General features: G+C 44.6%; 1 protein-coding gene across 1 annotated transcript; it reads right to left on the bottom strand.

Annotated features, from left to right (window-relative positions):
- Positions 1-1,406: 1,406 nt before the first annotated feature.
- LOC146347438 (sodium-dependent neutral amino acid transporter B(0)AT3-like) lies at positions 1,407-19,856 on the bottom strand. The gene is made up of 10 exons (XM_084851528.1): positions 19,719-19,856; positions 18,243-18,424; positions 16,206-16,316; positions 12,590-12,702; positions 10,789-10,917; positions 9,419-9,575; positions 7,056-7,260; positions 5,806-5,965; positions 2,348-2,504; positions 1,407-1,589 (listed from the first exon to the last, which is right to left on the bottom strand). The coding sequence occupies exons 1-10, from the start codon at positions 19,843-19,845 to the stop codon at positions 1,407-1,409; spliced, it is 1,524 nt and encodes a 507-aa protein (XP_084707654.1). The 5' UTR covers positions 19,846-19,856.
- Positions 19,857-20,198: the final 342 nt, after the last annotated feature.

Below are 20,198 nucleotides of genomic sequence, written 5' to 3'. Positions count from 1 at the left end.
ACTTCTTCACACAGCACAGAGTTAGACTATGGAATTCACTTCTACAAGACATAGTGAAGGCCACCAATTTGGATGGCTTTAAAAGGGAGTTAGATAAATTCCTGGAGGAGAAGGCTATCTATGGCTGCTAGTCCTGATGGCTACATGCCACCTCCAGTATCAGAGTCAGTATACCTATACACCAGTTGCTGGGAATGTGGGTGGGAGGGTGCTGTTGCACTCATGTCCTGCTTGTGGGTTTCTCATACCTAGCTGGTTGGCCACTGTGAACAGAATGCTGGACTAGATGGACCCTTAGTCTGATCCAGCAGGGCTCTTCTTATGTTCTTATGGGTATCTGTAGTCTCTGCTATGTCTCAATCATTGTTCAGCCCAATCACAGTTTAAGAAAAGAAATTCCATCCACCCGTGAAACCTGTCATAATGCAATGCAGGAGTAGTAGAACTGGATTTCCTGGCATATTGACAAGGATTCCTGACTCCCAGTTGTTTAACAAAAGCAACAATAAAATGAGCCCTCCCATCCCAAGTATACTGCTGAAATGTAGAGAAGTTGGGGTAACCAAGAGTGAATTTTTGTGTGGAACAACATTCAGTTCTGTTACTCAAAACACATTATTTTATTTTCAGTGTATGGTTTCTGCACCAGGCTTTCAGGGTTCTGGTAACAAAGTTGATCCCACAAGCCTGAGGTCTGCCCACACCTGATGAGACTGAATCAGAAAAACTCCTTTTTGAATCTCACCTCTTCCATGAACTAGGTGGCCTCAGGAGAGCCACTTTCAGTCTCTGCACCATGACCGACTCTCTTTACAGAGCTGTTGGAAGGCTTACAAAATAATTATGGCCATTCCATTTGGCTGCAGCACAAGGAGAGAAGGGAAGCAGAGTTACTGCATTGGCTCTACCGAGAGACTAGCTGCCTTGGGCACCTCTTCTCCCTCATTGGTCACCTGTAAGTAGCCATTCCATCAGGCTACCTGAACTATTTCACTCCAGCTGGTCATTATAAGAAATATAGCTTTAAGAACTGGTGTGTGAGTTTTATTTTTTCCTCATCCCTCCCCATCTCCTTTTTCTTTTTTGTATCATGTCTTTTACATTGTAAGCCTGGGGCATGGGCCGACTTTTGTTGATGATGACGATGATGATGATCTGAAGCTGTTCTGGGAGCCTCTTTGACTGAGGAGTGGAGTTAAAATGCTTTAAATATGTGAAGCCCTTCAAATATTCTAGAGTTCATAAACAAAGGCATATTTATTTGAAATACTTGCATACTACTCCCACTATGACATCACAACAGTTCACACAAAAAACATTTCATCTTGACTCTCATTAGGTTACCATCATTGGGGGTACTTTAAAAAATGGGAAGGGCGTGTGGACTGCAGTGAAAGAAAGTAAGATCAATTAGCCACAGTGCTGTTGGACGGATGTAGCACTTGCTTCTCCTTCTTTTTCAGCACAACTTTCCCAAAATGGTAAATTGCTCCAAATAGGATGAGTAGACACGGTATGGCTGCCAGCATGACACAGATGAGCACAACCCATTTGGGATAAGCTTTCGGCTCTTTTGCAGGAAAATCGTCCTATAGGAGAAACAAATGCATGACATGAAAACCACACTAAAGTTAGTGCTACAAAGTGGGGAGGTAAGCAAAGACTGACAATGTTCCAAGAGGAAAAGTGAAGAGCTCTGTGCTTTGCCTTGACTTCAAAGGGACTATTGTTGCAAAACTGCTTTTTGGCTGTGTAAAATGCTTCGCGTCATCTCTAGGTGTTTATGTAGGCTGACATTTGATAGTGAGCAGTAGAACCAGAGGGCATTTGGATAGCTTTTGGAATGTGAAATGGCATGCACATCTGCCTTGGGGTACACACAGTGCCCTACTGTGGTAGACTTACCACATGCACAGCAGGTATGTACAAGCAGTGCCCCGCAAAGATGAATGCAGCCCATCCAGCCAATGCAGGGGGCATGGGCAGCACTTGGCCTGGCTTTATTTATTTATTTTAAATAGTTATATCCGTGCTCTCAGAGCAGCTTACACAAAAATAATACATGTACTGTTTAAAACCATGAATGATACACACCACAATAAAATGACACAGCAGAGAAATAAAAGCTGCCAGCTTCAGCTGGATTGCCAGTTTGGTGCATGTGTGAGCCAGCCCTTAGCTGGATGGCCTTTTAGCCCTAATGAACCATTTCCCTTGTTCTTGGGCTGGCTCTGTTTTCAACCACTGCCTCTTTTATGCTTTAGGAGCACATGAGTTCAAGACACTGGAGATATGCATCAAATAACGCAAAGGCTAGGAATCAGTTAGTTGTATAGAGGTAACATACGTAGTTTGGGTTCCATGCACTGTAGCTTGGTGGCCTCTGAACAGCTAAGTAGGCCAAAAACACGGTGACCATTAACACGGGGCTGATAACTTGCCATGATGCCTTCCAGTAGAAATTTGGTCGCCGTCCTGTCATCCATGCTACATCATCACAGAACCTGTGAGCCAAACAGGTTACAGTTCTTAACAGATCTATGGAGAATGGAACCTTGACGCTTGCATTGCATCATACTAGATACCAGTCCAATTAAACTTCATGCTTGTATAATCTCTAGTTTACATGCGCACGTTCATGACTTGATGACTGCAACTTCAAATGTTGACTTGCACAAAAGGCTACGGGTTGGATCCAGACTTTGTCATCCTTAAAGTAGACCTGCTGAAATCAGTGGGACATGTTAGTCATGACTTTCTTAAGCCCCATTGATTTCAGTGGGACCACTCTAAACCTGACCCAGTCTGGATGCAATCCAATAACACCACAGGTGATAGGGAAATTCTATCCTCTAGCACATTCAGATTCAAGTCATCGAACTACGAGTTGTTAAGTGGTGTATGTGCCTGTGGAAACTGGTCCTGTGTTCCACTCATTACCAGGTATGACATGGTGCACTTAGCCAAACAATGAAAATGTTTGTTGCTTGGAGCACTTTTCACAGAGCAGAGTAAGTAAAGTAGGAAAATGGAGAGGTCTCTCCAATCACATTCTACGTCAACTCATCCATGGAGTTGGCTCTCTTGATCCAAAGAAGAACGTCCATCATTAAAGTCTTGCAGAAACTTTGCCTCCAAGTTCAGGCTTAGTTCCCACTAAAGTAGTAAACCATGGTCCTGGGCTGTACCACTTCAGACTACAGGTGGAGATTCACATAGTTTAATGTTCCTTCATATTAAAAATTCCATCCATGCAGAAAACTAGAACTAGAACCCTTCTCCATGACATGTATGGAGGGGGTTGTTTGGGTTTGTTTGTTTTTAATATGGATGAACATTCAGTCTTGAGACATTCCCCCTGCTACCACCATCTAAAGTCTGCAGTCTGAAACCAGACTAGACACTGGTTTGCCACTTCAGTGAAAACTGAAACTGCAATTATTCCAAAATACACTTGTGAGACTGGGCATTTTGATCAGTTTGTTTCCAGGCTCAATTCAAAGTGCTGGTTTTGACTTTTAAAGCCATTCACAACTTGGGACTAGGATATCTGAAGGACTTTTTGTGTTCCCATGTGCCTGCCTGTATTCTTAGCCATTAGCCACAACACCAGGTTAGTGGAAGATTGCCTTTTATGAGCGGTATCTTTAGTTCCTGTGCTGTATTAGCAATGGACAAGTACTTGTCAGTATCCGTGGCTTTAGAAAAACCAAATATTTCATTTTGTCTTATCTGTTCTGATAAGATTCAGAAGCCCTTGAGAGACTGCATGTGGTGGCTGCTTTTTATAACACCATGGTCAACCGATGCATCCTACATAACCTAATTAATAAAGCATTATATCCTATTATGTACTGTTTTTGTGCCTTAACTGCAAACATCTGACATGAGAGTAAAGCCGCTGTCATTATTTTCAGAAATTGTGCCTGCAAACCTCTGATAACCTAATATTGTTGTTTCCAGTGCTGTTAAGACCATTTCCAGTCACTCTGTTGACCACAAAATCCTATGGTTAGATACTGAATGATTAGACACCAAAATCCTATGATTAGATACCATTTCTAGGTTACTCAGGAAGGGAAATAAATGCCAAGACAGTGTAAAGGCAGCCATATGGTCGTCTCCCAGGATCCATACAGCAAATATTTTTTCTGTTCTTTCATGTGCATTCTCTGTGGTACAAGTGGTTAACTAAATTGGTTTTGACTTTGCTACGGGGGCAAGGACAGGTCTAATACCCTTCTGCCTACCCTGCCGTTCTCTACAATCTGAGGATCTGAGCTCTGCAAGCCAGAGACATTTCTGCATGTTTGGACCTGCTATGTCATTAGGTCAGCTTGACCAATAACTGCCAGGAGCTTTGCCATCACCACAGAATCCTGCAGTACATTACAACATGCAGGGGAAATTAGGTGAACTTCTTGAGAACATGGTCTTACAGGGCTCACTGTTATATATTTGAATCCAAGTGAATCTGCGGTTATGTTTACTTATTATTGGGTTATGCTGAATCTGCTGTTTGTTGTATCAACTCCATCTGATACAGCGGCTGTGCCCCTACCTTCCCAACCATCTGCTCCCATTGGTAGTACATGCCCTAGTCTCCTCTCGTCTAGACTACTGTAATGCGCTCTACATGGGGTTACCCTTGAAGATGGTTCAGAAGTTGCAACTGGCGCAGAATACGGCAGCTCGCCTGATTAAAGACAGCTGCCGGTGTGATCATATCACTCCAGTGCTGAAGGAGTTGCACTGGCTACCAGTTGTTTTCCGGGCCAAATTCAAGGTGTTGGTTTTGACCTTTAAAACCTTATACCGTTCCGGCCCAGCCTATCTCAAGGAGTGCCTCCAGCAACACCACACAGGCCACTCAAACAAGATCAGCCTCGGATGGCCCTCTCTCTGTCCCGTCAGCCGGGACAGCTAGGCTGGTGAGGACGCGGGAGAGGGCCTTCTCTGTGGTGGCCCCCACTCTGTGGAACTCCGCCATGCCCCCTCTTTAATGAGCTTCTGCCATGAAAACTTGGTTATTCAGGCAGGCATTTGGGGTGGGTTAGGGTATTTTTAAATAATGTTTAATGTGTGATTTTACTGTTCTAAATTGTACTGCTGTACATCGCCCAGAGTGGCCGGGTGACCGGCCAGATGAGTGATTAATAAATTTAATTAATAAATAAATATCTACTAGCTTTGTTACTTAATAGAAAATGTTTAGTTATGAATCCAGCCTTGTATGGTCATCTGCCTTGAGTTGTTTGTGAGGACTTTCAAATATATCACACACTGTATAAAGCAACCTTCCTCAAACTTGGGGGATGCTGGAAGTTGTAATCCAATACATCTGAGGGGCACCAGTTTGTGGAAGGCGGGTAGGGTTGTGGAAGGTCTCATTACGCCAATAAACAACATATTTTCTTAAGAATGGATGGCAGCCTGATTAAAATCCATGAAACTTATTTTCTGTGGTGAAATATTAGCATTCATAGGGTGCAAAAAACATAGGCAGGTTTGGAAAGCTATTGACAGCTAGTGTAGACAAGTGTCTAAGAGCAGAGCTATGAATGAGGAATTCCCCAATTCAGATCTCACTTCTGCAGTGAATTCTCTTCTTTCTGCAATATGGGCATCATAATATTGGCCTCCCTTACATCATTGCTTGTAGGATTACTGAGATAATGTACATGATGAACTTTGAGTACACTGAAGTGCTATTTAAATGCTATTATTGTTATTAAGAATTTCTTATGGATAACAATGATGGTGAAAGACTCAACACTGTCATGTATGTGGAAGAGTCCAGCTTACCTTTGCATTCCGTAAACAAAGATAACACCAATCAGTTCAAAGAAAGCAATGATCAGCAGAGGCATGGAGCCTGCATAGCCATCAAACACCTCAAGCCAGTAGCTCCCTGATCTCAGAGTAAAGCACAGACCCAGCAAAAAGGAGGCAAGGCATATCATACCTGGAGAAGACAAAGTTTAGCTTTCTGTTAATGGGTAAGAAATACAAGAGAAACTAGCCACTGATATTTAAATATCTGTTTATAATTCCAACATGTCTGTTCTGGTTTCGCCTAATCCCAGATCTCTCAAACCACTTCTCAATCTAGCTGTTTGTGCAGGCGTCTCCCTAAAGCCCCCTCAGAATATAAGGGTGCAATGCAAAATAATTAAAAACAGAGTTTCTGCTACTGATTCCAGTTAGTCATGGATTGCAATCAGTAAGGAAGATGCAGATGCCAGTCTTGAAATATAATTATTGCATATATTTATGCAATTTATCTTTAAATCAGGAAATATGGGGTGAAGGACAACAGTCTCACCCCCACAACTCACAAGACATGGGAAATCCCATGATCTCATGAGATTTTGTCTTTCTTTACTCTTGCGATGACCAAGGAGCACCTGGTCCTTGAGAGACTGCAGCTGTGAGTTTGGGACCGAGGGTAGCACTTCATGCATCTAATGAAGCAGACTTGAGTCCATGAATCCTAATGCCATAATACACTTGTTAGGCTTTCCAGTGCCACAAAACTCTTCCTTTTTTATATATATCTTGCAAGAAGGAGCTGATAAAGCAGCTGGACGGACATGTTTCTAGCATTTCGTTTGTTGTACAACTGAATAATCTAAAACCAATGTATAGCATAGTGTCTAAGAGAGTGAGCTAGGGACCTGGGGTATCCCCAGCCCAAATATTGGGTTGGGTCCAGATGTAATCATTCTTAGAATAGATGTGCTGAAATCAATAGGACTTACATTGGTCATGCCTAACTAAAGCCCCATTGGTTTTTATGGGTTTACCCCAAGTATGAATAAGTCTGGATCCAACCCATAATCTCAGCTATGAACTCACTAGGTGACCTGTCGATATACTTCAATGCCCCTCTGCAATATGGAGATAATGCTAACCTACTTCACAGGGTTGTTGTGAGGATTACTGAAATAATTTACATGAAGCATTCTGAATCTCTTCGAGTATTACAGTACTAGGTAATGTTAGCACAGAAAAAGCTGAAAAAGAGGAGAAAAGCTTTTGGAGAATATCCTTACCACACACAGCCTCCTTGGATAAGTATTTAGACACAATGTGGAACTCTGTGAAAGACGTCAAGATACTTTGAATGAGTCCAAACACAGATGTGAGGCCCAGAGTGAACAACATGATAAAAAACAGAATTGCCCAAGCTTGGGCTCCAGGTATCCGAACGACAGCTTCTGTGAACACAATAAAGGCCAAGCCACTTCCAGAAGCACTCTGCAAAATTCACAGATTGAACAGATAGTGATCAAACCAGCTGGATCAGTCTGTACTTGCTCCCTCATTATAATGCAGAGGCAAAAGCTGGGTTGTTCACCATTGCCACAGTAAGTGGACAAAAATACGGGGTTGGATCTAGATTCTTCCCTCTGCGGACAGAAGGCCTCTGCTTACAGAAGGTGCTTCTGCCCGAATTTTGGAGATGCCCCCTCCCCAAACACAATACAGCTTACCCCATTCAGCAGGAGGGCCCAGCCCTCTATGTAGCATTTTTAGGGGGCTACTGAAAGAGCTGCTTTGGGGAGGAGGGACGAAGAAGTCCTCTTCCACCACCCCAGTTGCATGCCCCTACACCTGGATCCAGCTCATAACTTGGCCATCATCTAGAGCAGGGATGGGAAATGTGCGGGCCTCCAGATGTTGTTGGATGCAACTCCCAGCATCCCTCACTACTGGCTATGGCTGATCTGGTGGCTAAATGGTGGCCAGATCTAGAGGAGGGGGAAAAAATAACTGAAGACAGGTTTCCAGTGGTTAAAGCTGGCAGAAAGATAACCAAGAGGGGGTGGGGGGAGGTCAGAAGCAAAGGCCAGGATGTCTGATAATGGGAAGGGGAAGGTTTGAATTTGAACAATTGCTTTAATTACCTAAGGGCATAATCCTATGCACGTTTAGGCAGAGAAAAGGCCTACAGCTCCCAGTATTCCCCAGCCATTTTGGCATCTCTTATTGTCTGCTTGCATCGCATTTATGCAAGCTTATGCTCCCTTTTGTTTTCATCACTTGGGCAAGACCTCCATTTTCTGAAGAAAGCTCTCCTTTCTCTAATAGCTCCCTTGACACTGCTCATTAACCATGCCAACAACATCTTGGACTTGGTGCTACCTTTCCTAACCTGTGCTATACATTTTAGCTGGACTTCTATTATTGTCGTTTTGAGTAACCTCAAAACTTTTTGAAGGGATTTAACCCTCTTGACTCCCCCTTTCAACTTCCTTTTCACCAGTTTCTTCATTTTAGAGAAGCTTCCTCTTTTGAAGTAAAATGTGACAGTGCTGGACTTCCTGGGCAATTTTCCAGTTAAATATATATTCAATCTGATAGCACTGTGGTCGTTGTTTCCAATTGGTTCAACAACATTTACATCTCGTACTAGGTCCTGGGCAACACCACTTAGGATTAAATCCAAGGTTGCCTCCCCTCTGGTCAGTTCTATGACCAACTGTTCTTGGGCACAGTTGTTTAGGGTATCAAGAAATTTAACCTCTTTGTTGTGACTGGAACATGCATTTATCCAGTCAATGTCGGGGTGATTGAAGTCACCCATTATAACAACACTTCCTCATTTGGAGGCTTCCCTGATTTCGTTTTCCATCTCAAGGTCACCCTGAGCATTCTGGTCTGGGGGACGATAGCATGTTCCTAGCACTAAATTAGTTTTGGAGTCCGGTATTGTCACCCACAGCGCTTCTGTGGAAAAGCCTACCCCTTTTAGATGTTCTAGTCTGCGTGACACTATGCCCTCTGACGTACAGGGCAACACCTCCCCCAGTACACCCTTCCCTGTCCTTCCTGTAGAGTTTACATCCAGAGATGACCATATCCCACCAGTTCACTCCACCAGGTTTCTGTAATGCCCACTATATCCAGGTTCTCCTTTAAAACCAAGCACTCCAAATTCCTAATGTTGGCTCGGAGGCTTCTAGCATTTGCGTAGAAACACCTATACACAGTGTCCCTCCCCAGATGTCTCTGGCATGTGCCTCTTTTACTATGGCACTTAGGCTTCTGCGATTGGCTATCATGTTCTGCCATATACTCATGGCCTATTTCCTTCCCTTCTACATTTGGGCATTCAAAAACATTTTCATCCTCATATCCTTGGGTTGATTTTGGTTGTGTTTGTAGGACCTGTCCCCACTCCTATGCCATATAGTTTGTGGAATGGCCTGAAAAGGGAAGTCTGTTGACATTAGTGGTTGGCCTGTCCAAGTCTTTGTGCATTCCTGAAACAGCTCTCTGTATCCCAACCACAGATGTGCATTTCTCAGTGAAATCTAAGCACAGGCAGACCCCACTGAGACCCTCTTCACAACAACAAAATCAGTCCAGTTTTTTCATGACTGCATCACATTTTGTTATGTTTGTATAATACCTGATCCAGGAAATGTTGAAGATCACATTTTTTCAGTTTAAGCGCAGCCACTTTTTGTGAAGATGATGTGCTCAAGGACTCAAACCAAATGGTATACTTGTCTCTTGTGATGCTTTGCTGCGTCAGATTAAATGCATCGGTGAGGTCTTTAATATTCCTGTCAGGGAAGCCAGGAATGATGTCACTTATTTGCATTGCTATATTTCCTGACAAAGACAACCAACAATATACTAATATACTATCTCTTTGTACTTAATACTGATCTCTTTGTAGCCCTAAACAGCACCACCCATGCACAAGAAGGAAATATCAGCACACTATAAATAACCCTGAGGTCTGCAGAAGTACATGGCTGGCTGGGGAACACTGGGACTTTCTGTAGGACTTTTTCTGACTAGGCATGCATAGGATTGTGCCCTAAATTGTCTTTAATATAAAGAACTATACCTGACTTAATACACATTCACACGGAACATGCACTACAGGTAGGCAGATTTCGGCTGAACATTGGGAGAAACTTCCTGACAGAGTAGTCAGACAATGAAACCAACTGCCTAGGGATGTGATTGGCTCTCTGTCACTAGAGGTATTCAAGCAGAGACTGAACAGGCCTCTGTCAGGGATGCTATAAAACTGGATTCTTGCAGTGAGCCGGGGTGGGGTGGGGTGGACGTGATGGCCTAAATGTCCCCTTCCAATTTTATCATTCTTTTATACTATATTGGTTCCCTGCGGACACAGTTTGCGGAGAAAAGTCAAATCTAATTAAAGGTTTAACGTAATGGTGTTTATTGAAACCTTCAAAGTGCACGTGTCTCTTAATCCCTTCATGATTTGTTTACAGGCCATATGTTACTAGCATATCATTGTACTTTGGCCTGCACCTGTGTTTATAAAGGCGTACAGATGATTGGGTCTGGACAATTATTGGGTCCAGCCGATGAGTTTCTGTCATTCTCTGATCTGCAAGCTAAATACGATTTACCCACTAAGGCTGAATGGCAATACTTGCAACTGCAACACTTGTTGGAATCTAGGTTTGGTCTGGCCACATTTACGGCTTCAGAGTCTCCATTGTTATTGGAAACACTGACATTGGCTGATCAGCCATATCGACCTATGATTCATGTATATAAATACTTGTATCAATAAATAAATTATGTTTGTTTAATTATACTTGACATTTTAATATTAAAAATAAAACTTTATATGTTCCATGCTACACATTGTTTTAATTCTACCCTCTACGGCCCCTCAAAGTAGCTTAAATCATAACAGAAGAAGACAAAATACTACACAATGAACACAGGACTTGAATCAACACATTAAATTGGTGACTAAGTTTAATACATGAAACTGTAATGGCTCACCTATCCAAGCAGTCCCAATAGCCCATTGTTGCTTTGAACCCCAGGATAGAAAAAACTGGGATTGAGGCATACATAGACGTCAGACTGTTTGCCACTGCAATTACAAGAGCGTCCTTTTCACAGTCATTTCTAGGAGAAAAGTTCACATCCAAGCTGATTAAGCTCTACAAAGGACAGCACTGAGTCCTCCCACCAATAAACGGATGGAAGTTGCCACAAACAGGGCACAGGGCTAATTCAAAATGGAACATAGCATATGCAGGGCACAGGAATAATTCTAACTGGAACGTAGCATACGCCATAAGATGACAAGTCTTTGTCACAAGTCTTCTGGACTCCTCCATCTTTCCCTCTTAGGCTGAACAACTGGAAAGGAGAAGCACCTTTGAAGGGGTCAGGGGCAGGAGTTGGGGGTCTAAATAGTGCAGCAAGACTTTTAAGGGGTGGGGGAGAGAAGCAAGCGGCCTCTGTCACGTGCACAACTGTGAAAGTTATAGCAGCCTTTGCCAACCTGGTGGCCTCCAGATGTATTGGCCTATAACACCCATCATGACAGCCACATGGTCATTGGCCATTATTTGTAACCACCTGGGTGTGGCTACAACTAATAATCATTTAAGCCTGCTTTGAATGTAATGCTGAGTGTGTCATGTTTTCATCTTGTTTAAATGGGGTTGCTGGAGAATACGCATGCAACATGACCACACCCAGGAGTATCTCCATGATGGAGCGCTCTTGTTGCGAGGCATAAGCTACCAACCCAGTTTAAACACGATACTAACCATATGGAAGCACACGCATATATGTTTTCTCTTTAAAAGGTACATGAGTTCCTCCTTTGTATCTGGTCAGCCTAATAGTACATCAAAATGGATTTGAATAGAGAGGGGCTGTGGATGCCTCAAGAGGCTCAACTACACAGTTTATATGCTAAAATTAAGGGGCGGAACTGGGAATGGTAGGTGGAGCTACAGTGGGGGGGGGAACCAGCTACTCTGGGGTGCACAGATCCCCACTGTGTTCTCATTTCAGACCCAATATCAGGGCCTAAAATAATTTTCCCCTGTCCCAAGATGTTTAGAAACTAGCCAACAATAGCATTACTAAAACTTTCAGACCATTGTTCAGGACTGGGAGTGTAGATTGTATGTTCAGAATATTGTTTGTTCAGAACATTGGATGTTTGGATGTTGTATGTTTGGATATGTATGTTTGTATGTATGTATGTGTATTGTATGTGTGTATATTGTATGCATGTATATTGTATGTTTGGATTGTATGCTTGGATATGTATGTTTGTATGTAGTATATATGTGTGTATGTATATTGTATGTTTGGATTGTATGTTCAGAACATTGTATGTTCAGGACTGGGAGTGTAGATGGATTTTCCTCAGCATGTGCATTTTGTGCTATTCCGCAATTTTACTCAAATATAGAATGCTAGAAAATGTAATTTAGAAAATGTTTACAAGTACAGAACGCAGTGTAAAATATACTTTTGGTTTGAGGGGGCAGGGAAAGCAGGGAAGTTTTGGATCATCACTCTCTCTATTTCTGATGTTCAGAGATGTGTGTTGTGGCTTTTGTAACCAAGAGGGCATTATTCACATACAAGAGGGAGGTGTCAGCAGGGCTCCAGGACAGGCTAAATGCATTAAGTCCCATCTGTATGAACGGTTGAGATACATCATGTAGGAGTAGTATCTGACTGGGTGAACTGGCCTGCTGAAAACAGCAGATCCGCAGACAGGCTGTGAGAAACAGCTACAATCTGGAAAATTAAGCTCCTTTATACCTACTTTTGCGGGTTGTAGCTTGAATATGCTGTGTGTCCCCCCAATGCTAAAGAAAGAGAATAGAAAATCTGTGTGGCAGCATCAAGCCATGCTCGTGGATTTTTGAGGATTTTCACCTGTTTAAAGAAAATTAAAAACTAAAAATACAACACAGGACAAGAATAAACACATTCTCATAATTCTATTGCTTATTTCATTAATGCGGGCCTTCCTGGCACGTAGTGAAAAACGGCTGTGCTTCTTTCATTCAACAAATTAAAACCAGAACTACATGTTACAATGGCAAGGACGTGTTGCACAAAGTCAATGTAAATTGCAGGGGGCATTTTTGCAGGGGGACAATCAGTGGGTGGGAGGAGGCATGGCTGAGGCTCCTCTGCAAAAGCGGGCGAGGGTGTTTTTCCTTGCACCCAAGCTCCTTCCAGTCTTGGAGCCCTTCTGGAGGAGAAGTGAGGAGAGAAAACAGGGGGAACATCTGCAGGGGACGTTTGGTGGGCACAGGAAAGGTTAAGCGCCCACCGGCTTCCCAGCAAAGACCCAACACACACACCTCTGCATTAGCACAGCTAGGCAGCACACACAGGTCCAGAAGCCCATGTTTGCTTTAGAACATGTAGTTCTACCCTAGGGGTGCCGAACCTCAAGCCATTGCACAAACGGGCCCTCTGGGAATCCCCAGATATCCATGGCCCCTTCCCGTGGCCCCACCCCCTTTCCCTCAATCCCTGATTGCTTGGTGGTTTCCTGGCTTTTGTGCAGTTTTCCCTCAATCTGAAAGGTTGGAATGCCTCCCCCAAGGAGAGTGAGAACTTTAAGCTAAAATATGCTGGTATTTCTGCCATTTTGGCCATGACACTTTTTTCTTTGGCCTGCCCAGCATTGGAACATGGCCCCCAAAAGCTTCTCCAAAATGGAATTTGGTCCTCAGGCCCCAGTTTTACCCTGCCCGCCTATAGCTATAGCTTGACCTACAGTTGCATATGTCCATGAATTCTAGAAAAGGACACTTCCTTACTGTGAATTCCTGCTCTTCATGGATACCAAAGGGCACTCTCAGTTCTTTGGGAGAGCATCTCCCCTTGAGTCAGAAGGCAAGGCCAAGTCTTGACCTGCTGCCTCTTCAGGGAGAGGGGGCTTCCTGGCCATGCCAGGCCAGCTCCACCTGGTGATGGAGAAGCAGGGATGTTGCTGACCCTTCCAGAACTTCCACAAAGAGAACATTCCAAGGACTGGTCTGTCATGTTTAAAATGATGGCACAGCCCTCTCTCATTGCTCATCATTCAGGCAGATACGTGCACACACACAAATAAAAAGCACACACTCTCACCTTCCCATGCTATGCCTGAAATGTGCTTTATTGGCGAAAATGTCAGGTATTCACTTCCTCGTGCAGGGAAAAGTCAGTAGCATTTAAACTAGTGCTGTGCCGAAAATTTCTCCCACATTTTTTCAACTGTTCTCATTCCGTTTGATAGAAAAGCAATTGCTTTCGAAAAGAAATTCAAAGAAGAACATTTTGGAGAAATTCTTATGGGTTAGGTTTGGGGTTCTTGATCTTACTTTACTTATGAGCTGTCCATGGAGCGTGCGTGATTGACCTGTCTTTCATTGTACAATAGTTTCCATGGCAGCTTGTAGCCTCCTCAGCTTCCCACACTTTAATTAAAGCCATCATGAGGAAGACATCATGAGCCAATTCCTCCCATGGGGCTTTTGCAGTTCAGAAAGTGCAGGTGGCCTGGGAGGCTGCAGAGCAATGGAAAGATGTGCAGTAGAGAGAGGAAACACACACACAGCACCCTCGGCCACCTCGCACTGAGTAGGTAAGCTCAAAAACCAAATGAAATTCAAAATTCTGCCTCAGAAAAGTGGAAGCCTCAGCGTAGTTGATGCTGTTGCCACTTGCAGGAGCAGTGCAGTAAACCCTTAGGAAAGAAGAAAGAAGCTGTGCTACAACCCCTGCTAACAGTGAGCCCTATCTGTTGGAGAATTTCTCTTTCCCTAAGAGAAATTCGCTGAAATTGTGTCTCCCCCCACCCCCACAATTTCTCTGCCCACAAATAGGCTGGAGCATTTTGAGGGGCCATTTGCACACAGCTCTGATTTAAACTCCTCAAACCCATGGGGCCGTAGACACTACTCCCATGGCACAAGAGGGGAGGAATACTCCCCATGTCCTTACCTTGGAGCCACCAGTGTACCTGCAGACACCTCCCTTGGCGCCCACGAGGTTCCCTGCCCTTCCTGATTTTTTTTGTTTAATTAAACAAAAACAAATTAACTGGGAGGCTGGCATGCAGTGAAGCACAGTGCTGCCTCCAGTTCCATCTTTATTTAGGTTCAAAAGAGTGGGTTTGTGTTTGGGAGCGCAGACCCCCACCTCTGCCTTGTACTTAGGTTCTTGCGAAAGTTACTTTTCTTCAGTCTCACCAGTTGCCTTGCCTTGTGACTGGCCATGGCAGCCATTTTATAAATGGTCAAGTCCCTGCTCCTAGCAGCCTTTTCTCAAAATTCCCAATGTGCCCACTGACCCAAAAAGCCAGTGGGCAAACTAGTGCCAGGAAATGTAAGATTTGGTCCACTGTGGGGAACTCTAGATAATTTAAGCACCGTGGTACAGGTGATCTTCTGGGGCACCCCATCCCACAATGCCTGGCTCTGAAGAAGGACCCACTTAGAGCCAGGCATTTGGGCCTCACCAGCTCTCTGAAGAGCTGTGCCAGAGAGCAGTAGCAGCAGCAGTGATGATAATGGGAGGGGAAGGGGGGAGAAATGTGGTGGGGAGGTTGTTGGGGAGATATGGCAAATGGGGGGGATGCGGTGGGGGCAGATGTGGCAGGGGGCTGGGAGATGCAGTGGTGGGGAGATGCAGGTGGTGGGGGAAATGCAGCAGGGGGCAGCAGAAGAACGCGTATGCCAGTGGCAGCTGGAGACTTCAGTTCCGGAGGGGCTGTGATTCCATTCAGGGTTTTGGTGACCACCAGCCAAACCTCTAACACTGCTATCCAAAGTGCTGAACCCTGTCCCCAAATTGGGTTCATCACCTTGGATGGTACCTTTCATGCACATATTTGTGCATGTGTGAAATTGTGCATTTTCGCAAAAATGAGCATTTTGCACATACACAAATATGTGCATTTTGGTGTTTGCCGTTTTATTTTTCAAAACATTGTGACCACAGTGCTTGATGAGGCCACTGAGGTTGGACTCAATGGGCTTGTAGGCCCCTTCCAACCCTACTATTCTATGATTCTATAGGTGAGCGCGAGCCGCTCGCAGAGCATGGGCAGGGGGCAAGTGGGGACAGGGGCTTGGCGAGCAGGGCTCGGGGGTACGGGCAGGGGAATTTTGCCAATTTCCCAGATGGAATCAGGTGCCCACGCCATCCCTAGTCACGGCCCAAGGAGCTCTACATGTGTATCAGGACTTCTGAGCTCCCCCCATCTTCTGTCCACCTCTTCTGTATGGATCCCATCCAGCATTTGTTGGTAAATAAAGAAGCAGCATGAATTATCATTGTCTTACATTCAAAGCCACACCTAAAAGACCAAGGAACATTAAGTCAGACTGTTAATAATATCAGGTGGAACACCAAGAATAAAGGGAATAAACACTTGCATCAGGAGTGAAGAGGTAGATCAGCCCTTGAACAGCTCCTGGGAGAGTCAGTCCATAAACAAGGAACACCGTCAGCATTAAATAAGGAAATGTGGCTGTAACATATATCACCTGGGAGGAGGGGGAAAGCAGAAAAACTGTCAGAGGCAAGCATAAAAATAACATGAAACAGATCAGCACTAGAGAGGTTGTTGTTAGCTTTCACATGATTTCAGCCATGTGACTGACAGTTTTCCCCCAATGATCTAACCAAAATTTTGGAGCCATTAGAGCTGCTCCCTGAGTCTTATGGAGCCGATGTCAGCTAGACAAGAACTGTGCAATTTTCCTCCCATATACCTAGAGCAGCCCCAACCTGGTGCCCTCCAGATGTGTGGGACTGCAACTCCCATCATCCCCAGCAAGCATGGCCAGTGGGATGCTGCCATCCACTGTGGTGTAGTGGTTAGCATGCCAGGATAGGACTCAGCAAAGCACCTATTCTAAATTGCAGTGGCTTCTCAAGGCTGTTCCCAGCCTGGCTATCTAAGACCTTTCAAGTCTTAGGAGATGCTAGCAGTCATCTCAGGAACTTTCTGCCTGCAAAGCCTGTTGTTTGCTACTGGGCTGTGGCACTCCCTGGTCCCACTGGAGCCTGAGATCCCAAGTGAACCCATGGAACCGGGGTACACAACCTGTGGCCTGGGGGCCATGTGCAGCTACAAGGTCTTAACTGCGGCCCCCAAGGGCAAATGCACACACTGGCATGCATGATGAATTCCCTCCCACAGTGATCCTGATACAGATCACGCTTTCCTGTCTGGTAGCAGCAGCAAGGATAGAGTGAACTGTATCAGGATTGTTGGGGACGGGTAGAGGGAAGGGTCTCCACTCCCTCCCCAGAGACCCCTGTATAGATCACTCTTTCCCTGCTGATGCTAGGAGTGAGGAAAGAGTGACCTGTGTCAGGATTGCTGGGACGTGTGCATGTGCATGCACACACCCATGCAGACCCCAGGCAGCATCACACGGCTGTGCACCTGCCACAGGGGATCAGGCACTCCCCGCTCATAGGCCTTTGTGTGACTGCTGGGTGATCTGTAATGGAGTGGATGTGTTCAAAAAGAAAAGCTGATTTCCAATAAAGCGTTTCCTATAGCTGTATTTTATAACAGATTATCCTATAATTTTGACTTTGCTTTGCTTTGGGCACTGGGAACCATTCAGCGGAAAGATCACAAGCATGAGGCAAGATATTAAATGCTTAAGCAAACACCATCACCTCAGTCCAGCAAGGAAGTTCTGTGTATGCACCTGTGCAATGTTCATCCGTTCCCTGGCTGAACGTGGCAGAGACAATGTGGATTCACGTACCAATTTAGAGCATCTAGTTTCATGCTGCTTGAGCTAGATTGAGGCCATCGTGTACATTTGCTTAAACATACACAGGCTCCTGTGCCAGATATAAAATCTGGTCTCAGTCATCCATGCTCTCCATTATACTACAGGAGGTTAGACTACTGCAATGCACTTTACATGGGGCTATCCTTGAAGACAGTCTGGAAGCTGCAATTCATCCAGAATATAGCTGGGAGGCTTCTGATGGAAGTTTCTCTTTCAGAACATGTTATATAGATCCTACATCAGCTTCACTGGTTCTTACTTTGCTTCCAAGCTCAATTCAATGTGCTGGCTTTGTCCTTCAAAGCCCTAAGTACTTTGGGACTAGAACCCCTCTAACAACAACAACAACAACAAAAACAACAACAACATGGAATCTGTCTGGGCTGTATGATTTCAGACAGTAGGCAGAGACTAAGATGATGGAATGCATATCAAAACTTTGCTGCATGTTAAAAACAAAAACAGATTTCAGGGAGAAGCCTAATTTAGGCTTCTCCCCAACAGACTGGTTTTCTGTGTGCAAATACATACGGTGGACCATTCAGTCATGTGAGCTGCTAGCTGTCTCAGGCGGTGCATTCCAGATATGGGTTTACCATCTCAATGAGAACTCGGGCAATGAACTATATACACCCTGCAATTCTGCCCCCTCACCTTTCCAGTTGATTCAATTCCTCGGATTGTACAGGTGTACACAATTATCCAGCAAATCGCCAAGCATAAAACCAACCACCACAGTAATGGGCCACTCTGTGTGATGTCTGAGCCTATGTTTAAAGTGCGTCTATACCAAAAAAAATTGGATGCAGTGCTTTTACGACATTCTTCATTGAGTTCTGAAATAGCAAGCACAGTGGGCATTATCAAGCTGGATATTCAATTATTAGATATCTTTCCTATTCCCTCCCCATTCCTTTTTCCTTATGTGTCTGTCATTTTAGATTGTAAGCCACTTGTTTAATTGATTATATGTAACCTGCTCTGAGAGCATTTGTGGCTGAGGAGCAGCATAAAAGTACTTCGAACAAACAAATCAGCTCTTTTATTGAATAATATCGAGGAAACCATCTGGGACATTATTTACTTAATTTCAAGGAAGTTCCTAATGCGGTAGTCTTTCTTGCCCCACACCAGTTCAGGCTGGAGGTGATACATTACATTTTTGGATGCTCTGTCCAAGCTCCATCCAAATACATTAATAATATATCAGATAAAGAACTTCTTTCCCCCAATGTGTTGCTTTTCTATATGCGGGGGGGGGGGGTTGTATTGTTATCTGAAGTTCAATTTTTTTGCAACGTAATTCCTCACTTGGATTCATGACATCTTGAACCTGGCGAGGGTGCCGAGCTGGGAAGGTTTACAAACCACCAAGAACCTATGGCCTGTTGCAGGGTTGCTGGTGGTCTGTTAACCACCCCAACCACCCACCCATCCCCGGTTTGGATGTCACGACAAGCTGCATCTGGCAAGGGTAAGTATGTAGATCAAACCAGTATGCACAAGGTGGTTAACAAGCCACTGTGGCATATTAACTGCCCTCACGTCATGCCAACCAAAGTGTATACCAGCCTTCCGCTACCTGGCTGGGAACGCTAGTATAGGGTGCAGAGACTCTAAGTGGGATTAAGTTCACCTCAGGGAGCTGATCAGCACTCGCTGGAGTTTAGTGGAGTCCATGTTGGACTCGATGGCCTTGTAGGCCCCTTCCAACCCTACTATTCTATGATTCTATGTGAAAGCAAGAGCAAGCTTGATTATCTTGCTCTTTGCCCCAGCTGCTCCTTTTTCTCTCTCACTCACACACACCTCCAAGCCACAGTCCGCCCACCCGCAGCAGGGATATATTCTCCCCTCTGTCTTACCCAGATAATAAGCTCTTTGGGTTCATTTTGAAGGAGGGGAAAAAGGGTTGTTGGGAGTTTGCATGCTGTGAGGGGTTGGGGGAGAAAGTGGAGTGATGGGAGAAAGTGGAGCTCTGCGCTGGAGGAGTGTAGGGTCAGTGCAGGACACCTTCCCCAAAGCCCTCTCAAACCGGGCAGTGCTGCCATACAAAAGGTCATGCTGTGGCTGAAGGGTACATTTGAAATTACTCAGATACTAGAAAGCAGTAAGACGCTTGGAACGCACCTGGTTTGCTGGTGTCTTTTGGACAGGAGCTCCAAGGTAAGGGTTCTTTGAAAGAGTTTGCAAAATACCACACCACCCAGGCCAAAATCATATTGTAATAGACACTCGCTAAGAACGCCACCATCATACAAGCATAACCTGTGGAATGAGCAAGCACACACAGGACTGGAATGAACAATGACACCAAGGAACCAGCGCTTGTAGTTTGACATACATATGTGGCAAAATGGAGGATGGCAGTGTTTTATTAAAGTTCATCGCACACACACGCACACGCACACACACAGATAGTATATACATACATACATTGTTGTTGTTCAGTCGTTCAGTCGTGTCCGACTCTTCGTGACCCCATGGACCATAGCACGCCAGGCCTTCCTGTCCTGCGCTCTCTCCCGGAGCGTGCTCAAGTCCATATTCATTGCATCGGTGATGCTATCTAGCCATCTCACATACATACATACATACATACATACTTGG

This window comes from Heloderma suspectum, chromosome 4 (genome assembly GCF_057233095.1).
Source record: "Heloderma suspectum isolate Gila_16-S chromosome 4, 16-S_ref, whole genome shotgun sequence".
NCBI lineage: Eukaryota > Metazoa > Chordata > Lepidosauria > Squamata > Helodermatidae > Heloderma > Heloderma suspectum.
The sequence above is the reverse complement of the archived record's forward strand: the minus strand, read 5'-3'. Positions and strand labels throughout refer to the sequence as shown.